Source organism: Agelaius tricolor, unplaced genomic scaffold (genome assembly GCF_023055355.1).
Source record: "Agelaius tricolor isolate 1412-34295 unplaced genomic scaffold, bAgeTri1.0.p SCAF_7, whole genome shotgun sequence".
Classification (NCBI taxonomy): Eukaryota; Metazoa; Chordata; class Aves; order Passeriformes; family Icteridae; genus Agelaius; species Agelaius tricolor.
In genome coordinates, this window is record NW_027269267.1 from 8,695,094 (window position 1) to 8,701,908 (window position 6,815).

A 6,815-nucleotide genomic window follows, 5' to 3' on the forward strand; every position below is an offset into this window, starting at 1 on the left:
ATATCAATACAATCTGGATAACATAAAACCGATTAACTCCTGGTATCCAAGGAGGATTAGAGGAAAGAAATGCAGAGAGACTGGAGAGGCAAGTCTGCCAGACCTATTCTGAGGGAGAGAAAAGAGCTCCCCACAGTACATTAAGATACTTCCCGAAAAAAGCAAGAGTCATTCCTAGGCTTTGCTCCAACTGCCATGAATCGCTGCCTGCAGAGTAACCATGACTCGATCTTCTCAGATTTTGTTAAAGAGGCACTGACCTTCAATCCAACACTCACACAGAGCAACTGCACTGTGCAGCTGGGAACAGCTTACTAAAATTCAGGCCATGTATGGTTAAGTTTAAATGGTGATTCAAACATTTCAGATGCGCCAAGTTATCATCACTGCCTAATTGCTTTGATGGAAAAAAAACAAAGCCACAAAACCCCCTCTCTTGCACATACAGATTTCTGTATCTAGTAAGGCAACTCTGAATGTGACATAGAAGAAAAACAGAAGAATTCCAGATGTTAAAAATATCATTTAATTAAAGAAAGATAAATCATACCAAAAGTTTAGATCACTCTTCGTTAATACGTTTGCATTTATTTTAGAATATACTCTACATCTGAGTAAAAAAGTTTTAAATAAACTCCAGTACATGTACAACCACAGGACCCGCCATCTCTCCCTCAACAGAGGGATGTTCCTTAGCTCTCTGGGTTCCCTCCGAGGTGACAGAAGCAATTTTGTGCCAGTTTCGTTACGTTCATCGGCTTGAGTGGAGCCTCCTTATCGGCCAGCAATGCCACCACCTCGTACGCACACGGGTTCAGCCTCCCTGCCGGGGCGCGCACAGCGACTGCTCGCCCCGGACCGTACAACGAAAAAAAACACGGAGGGGGTCAAAATAATTAATAAACTAGTACTGATTAATTTACATTTCTTTCTCTCTCTTGTGCGTTGGTAGAAAACCTGCTGCAGTCTTGGGAGCGCGCAGGGAAGCCCGGGCCCGGGGCCCTGCCCGGGGACGCGCCGCTGCCGCCGGCTCGGAACCCCTCACCCCTCTCCCCCCGGCGCTCACTGCCCCCAGCTGCTGACGCCGATCTCCTGCTTGTATCTGTTGGTGAGGACGTTGGCCTTGCGGGTGAGCTTGGAGAGGACCGAGTGGAGTCCGCTGAGGTGGTAATGGAACTGCTGCTCCAGGTCCTCCTCTCCCTCGCCCTCCTCGGCGGGCCCGCCGCCCAGCTTGTCCTTCTTGCGGGCGGCCTCCTCGCCCGCCGGCGGCTGCACCACGCCCCACTCGATGTCGTTGCGGATGGACTTGAGCAGCATGTAGTGGCTGTACATGTCCCTGCGGGAGAAGTAGGCGCCGGGGTCGCCGGGCGGCAGGGCAGCATCCCGGGGCGGGCACACGGCGCCCGCCGCGTCCAGCTCCTCCAGCAGCAGCGGCACGTCGCGCAGCAGGCTGGGCACCATCACCGTCTGGTCCATGTTGTTGACGGCGCCGATGAAGCGGTTCATGGCGTTGAAGAGGGAGTACTTCTGGCTGTACGAGTCGCAGATCTGCATCATGCTGGCGGCCGGGCAGGCGTGCTCAGCGACGTGGCTCGGACCAGACCGGACCGCGGAGCTCCTCCGGCGGCGACCTCCTCCTCCTCCTCCTCGGCGCTAGCGGCACCGGCCGCCCTCCGTGGCGGGCTGGGCTCGGCGGCTGCTGGCGATCAGAGCCCTGCTGGGAGGCGGTGGCGCCGGGGTTAGAGGCTGCTCTCCCTCTCTCTCCTCCCTCCCCCAGCCCGCCTTCCCGTCCTCCCGTCCCCTCCCGCCAGCGCCTTCTCCTCCCACGCCGCCTTTATCCCCAGCCCCGCGTCCTTCCTCCAGCCTTGCCCTCCCCATCCCTTCTCTCACCCTCCGCTCCTCCGCCTGCCCTGCCGCAGCCACTGGGGCTCGCTGCCGCCGCTGCCCTCCGTGCAAAACTAGCCAAAACGCAGAACTTCCCCCGCGACTCCTCCCGGGAACCGGGTGCGGGGGGTGGCCGAAGGGATGGCAGCCCCGCCGGTAATTACGATTCGAGCGGTCCCTGGCCGCCGTGCCGCGGGGAAGGCACCCACCGTAGTTCGAAGCTGTTCCCCGCCGCCCGTGGCCGCACTCCCATCCCCGGCGCCGTATTTATAGCGCGTATCTTACAACAAGGTGTTCCCCAGTGCCACCCCCCGCGCTGCCACGCCAGATAAAGGCGGCGGGCGGCGGCCACGCCGGCTCCGCCTCTCTCCCCCCACCGGGGGAGGGCGCCGGGAGCAGAGCCCGCACCGCGGGCATCCCGAGGGGGCCGGGCCGCGCGGGCTTGGCGCTGGCGGCGGAAACAGCGGGGCTGAGGCCGCAGGGGAGCCGTCCCAGTGCGGCGGAGACCCCCTCGGACCCCAACGCTGGGACACGGCAGCGCCGGTGCCGCCGGAGGCTCGGCTCGCCGTGCCCGAGCGGCGCTGAGGGCCCGCGCTCCCTCCGCCGGGCGGGGCCGCGCCGGAGCGGGGCGGGGCGAGCGGCTGCCGGGTGATTGACAGCCCGTGCCGCGGGACACGCGGGCCCCGCGTGCTGCCCGCGTTCTCCCGGCCCGCCCATTGGCTGCCGGGCGCGCGGCGACCGTGACAGAGGCTCCGCCCCTCCGCGCGCCGCGTGCCCCAGCGCCAGTCGGAGCGGGCGGGCGGGCGGGGAGGGCGCGCGGTTTGCGGGCGCCCGGCCAGGCTCGCGTTGCCACCTCCCAGCAGCGCGCCAAGAGCCGCGGCTCCCCCGCGGCCATCCCGCACCGCGCCAGCCCCGGGGCGGCGGGGGGAGCCCGGGCAGCCTCCGGGCAGCCTTTGGGCAGCCTTTGTCTGTGTCCCGGCGCTGCGCGGGGCGGCCGGCATCACCCCACAGCCTCACCTCCGGGCCCAGCCAATCGGCGCGTCGCCGTCCGCCTTCCGCCAATCAGCGAGCCCCGCCAGCAGCCAATCGGAAACAAGAGCGCCCCCCTCCCAACGCCCCCGCCCTGGTAACAGGCGGGTTGGCCGCGAGCGCCGCCGCGGGTCACGTGGGGCGGGGGGCGGTTGCCATGGTAACGGCGGGAGCATCACCGGGCGGGCCGGGGCCGCTCCTCCCGCATCACCGGGGATGCCGCGAACGGGCAGCCCGGCCTGAGAGGGGCCCGGCACCCTGCCCCTGCCCACCCTGCTCCCCACAGCCCCCGTAGTCCCCGTTCCCACGGCAGGAGGCCGCTTCCCTGGGTGACAAACCCGGGGTTGGACCGCGGGCAGCTCGTGCTCTGCAGATACTCACAGTTAAGCAGTAGCCAGAGATACGGGCTGGTATAAAATTATGAGTTGTTCGCAGATAATTCACTACGGGGAAAAGAAGAAATTATCTCACCGGGCCAGAAAATTGGCCGCGACTTATATTTGCATCTTTATATAGATGCAGTGTGTCGTTAATAGACCATTAACAGTTTTGCTGCCTTTAATTGAAATGCAGCCCGCACTGAACGTTCAATACATTGGAAAAAGCAATAAATCTTTGGAAACGAGGGGAATTGGTTTATTGTCCAACTTTCCAAATTAAAACAATTAAACATTTGAAGAAATTAAAGCTGAAATCTTTACCTGAGGTTATGACATACTGGCTGGGGAGGAGGAAAAATTGGCAGAAACAACCCAGCTTGGAGCTGCAAAGGGGGGAAGTATGTGAATCTTCAGTGTGATGGTATTATAGGAATTAGGGTCTGAGCAAGAAATTTGTTTCCCCAAGAGGTATAGCCACACATTCTGCTTTCAGCTGTAAATATTTCTTTATTTTAGTAAGGCATGTGCCTCACCCATTAGGCTGAGACAGATCATATTCAAATCAAACTTAACAGCATAAGGGAATTGGCTTTTTTTTTTTTTTTAATCTTTCTTATGTTCTTATGATATGTGACATAAATGTCCCTGGTACATATAATGTGCATCATGAACACAAGCCTGGCTAGGTTTGATTGCTCTTTGGTTCAAACAAAAATAAAGGAGCACTTATTCCTTACTCCAGTGGTATGTAATGGACATGGCTGTGCACACGAGAGGAAAAGAAATGGCACTTTTTCCATTCCTCTTGAGGAAAAGATGATCCCATTTAAGGCAAAAAAATTTTGTATGCAAGTGATATTTGTTTGAAATGTGTCCTCTTCAGAATGTTCTGGTTATCGTGCCCGTGCAGGCCCTGGAAGGGGAATCAGATGGAAAGCCCTTATCGTGCCCTGAGCAATGAGGAAGTTTGCATGTTTGCTATCTGGCAGTTCAAGAAAGTGTAAATGTGCACCTTTGCCCAGCACGGTCCTGGATAAGGCAGCATGCAACAGGAGTCTTTATCCAGCACCTCAGCTGGGTGGAGCACTCCAGCAGTGTGAGGTGAAAACACCTTTCTGCTCCAATAAACTTGGTTCTGCAATTCAGGACAGCAGGAGTCACATAAAAGTTACTATATTGGCTAAAAACCTTTAATTTTCTCTGAAATTAATGAGGGCTGGTGGTATTCAGCCCTTTCTGGACCACAGCCTGCTTGCTTTCTTCTTCCTGAAGAAGATGAGGGATGAGCTATGGCTGTTACTATTTAGCTGTTCCTGTTACTGAGCTATTAATGGCATTAACTGTTTGACTTAGCTGTAAACCAGTTTTTGGCCCCAGGAACACTGAGGTTAGTGCTACAAAGTTTGGCTATAGGAACAGAACTGCTACTGGCCTGTCTCCTCTGGCAGCATTAGCAGCTGTGCAGTGTTTTTCAAGTAAAGACAGATGATTCTGTCAGCTTGAGTGGGTTTTCATACCATTTGCAAGGCCTATCTAATTTCTCTGTTCAGTGACAACAGGATAACAAACCCTCTTTGTTCACAGTTCTCCCAAGACACGTGCTGGCACAGGAGAAGTGCCCCTGGCACGCTGCAGACCAGAAATGGCTACACTTTGGTGGCTATGAAGTTGTTCTGCTGCCCAGTGTGTGCAAAATAAGATGAGATCTTGCGTGGGCAAGAAGTGATAAATATGTGCAAATATTTAGTGTTGCATTCTTCAGGCTGGGAGCACCATTTGGGCCAGCCTTGTACAGGCAACATCTCTTGGGAATTTCACTTCCTCTCATAATCTGTTGTCAATGTGACATGGCAGATTAGAGTTCAGCCTTGGAAACTGCAAGTTGTTTCCTTCCATTCCTATTTGACATACATTTTTGCTCAAACTTGTGAACTGCTCCCATCATTTTGGGGAGCAGTAGAGATGCACACATTTAACACTTCTTTCTCTTTCTGGAAGCAAGTCCAGTTGTACCAAACACTGAACTGGGGAAACCCGTCATTTCTCATCCAGAAGGAATGTATGTAAATTTATCATCTTAATTGATGCCTCTCCATGAGGTTCATATAATCAGCCCTTGTAGCTTAACATGCTAATGAACAGGGTAAGTAGAAATCTAATATATTAAAGGAATGCAGACCAATTTGTCTGAGCCCTGCTGAGACCTGCAGTGTAAGTTTTGCAAAGATTTGCTCATCTCTCTCTCCTCTCTTTCACTCAGCTGCCTTTTACTCCTCTCTCTGTTGATCCTCAGCAGGTGGAGTGATTCTCCAAAGTGCACAGAAGCCTCTGTGAGGATGTGCAGAGGGGTCAGGAGGATGTTTGGAGGAGACAGCAGTGATGGAAAATCGCCTTTCCCTTTGGCACATTCCATGAGACCACACACTGGAGCTCTGTGTGCTCACATCCTGGCACAGAGCAGCAGTGCCTGGTGGAAAGTGTGGGATCCAGCAGGAGATCTGCAGGAAGAGGGATCAGGGAGCAGTGCTGGGCAGTAGGCAGCTGTCTCAGGCAGCTGAGCTGCTGCAAAGCCCCTCTGAGTTGCCTGGCTGCAGTTTGCACCTGGGTCTCCCCAGGTCTGTCAAATCCCTGCTTCCTCAGCTTTCCTGGAAGTCATTACATGCACAGCTTCAATCTGTTTGCCACCTACTCTGTATTTTCAGGGCCTGGGATCATCTAGGTAGAGCTGTGAGGTCGAAGCAGGCTGAATCCTCTTCCTCCTTAAAGGAGCTGGTGGGATAAATGCTGCCACAGACTGTTTGCCTGGTGTGTGCATAGCATCCCTCTCCCCTGTCTCTTGCCAGCCCCATCCATCTTCCCTGGAAGCTGGTCTGAGCAGGCACTGCAGTGTGCAGTGCCCAGGACAGCAGCAGCCCTTTTCAAATGGCTCCTTAGTGCTGCCATAATAAGCCTGATAAATAAAACATGGCTTGCAGACACGGATTTACTGGAGAGGGCTAAGGGGGCTGTAGCTCCCTCATTAGTATCTCCCGGTGCAGCATGTGTGCTCCTCATTATGTGGCACAGTGGCGGTTGTCTAGTCATCCATGATGAGGCTGCAGCCACTCCAAGGATGCACCAGGGATCCCAGGGATTCTTTTTTTTTTTTTTTTTCTCCTGTGTTAATAATAGGAATTTAGAAGGAAAAAAAAAGAGCTTGAATATGAAGAGGATGAAGGGGAGAAGATTGCAACTGGGTCTGATTTTTTCTCCTTTGCGTCTCTGTAAGACAGCAGCAAAAGCAGAGAAAGCTGTATAGCTGTGCTGATGTGGAACTGGCATGAGCAGGATCAAGACCTCTGCACTGCACAAACTCCTATTTTGGGGAGCTTTGCTTCTGTTCATTCTAAAATGCTGCTCATAAACTTGTGGCCCAAGTATAAACTTTATAATCTCCCTCACAGTTTTTGTCTTCTGTTCAAGGGAAAGGATCCAATTTGGCTGATTTCAAGTCCCTCAAAGCTGGGGACTCAGGAATCTGGG

At 54.5% G+C, this 6,815-nt stretch overlaps 1 protein-coding gene across 1 annotated transcript; it reads right to left on the reverse strand.

Annotated features, from left to right (window-relative positions):
- Nucleotides 1-503: 503 nt before the first annotated feature.
- On the reverse strand, nt 504-2,483 carry MID1IP1 (MID1 interacting protein 1). The gene is made up of 2 exons (XM_071430311.1): nt 1,891-2,483; nt 504-1,714 (listed from the first exon to the last, which is right to left on the reverse strand). The coding sequence occupies exon 2, from the start codon at nt 1,555-1,557 to the stop codon at nt 1,063-1,065; it is 495 nt and encodes a 164-aa protein (XP_071286412.1). The 5' UTR covers nt 1,558-1,714; nt 1,891-2,483; the 3' UTR covers nt 504-1,062.
- Between the last annotated feature and the right edge of the window lie 4,332 nt (nt 2,484-6,815).

What these genes read in the sequence shown, in the direction of transcription:
- MID1IP1 (XM_071430311.1), bottom strand. Translation starts at nt 1,557, where the DNA reads ATGATGCAGATCTGCGACTCGTACAGCCAGAAGTACTCCCTCTTCAAC.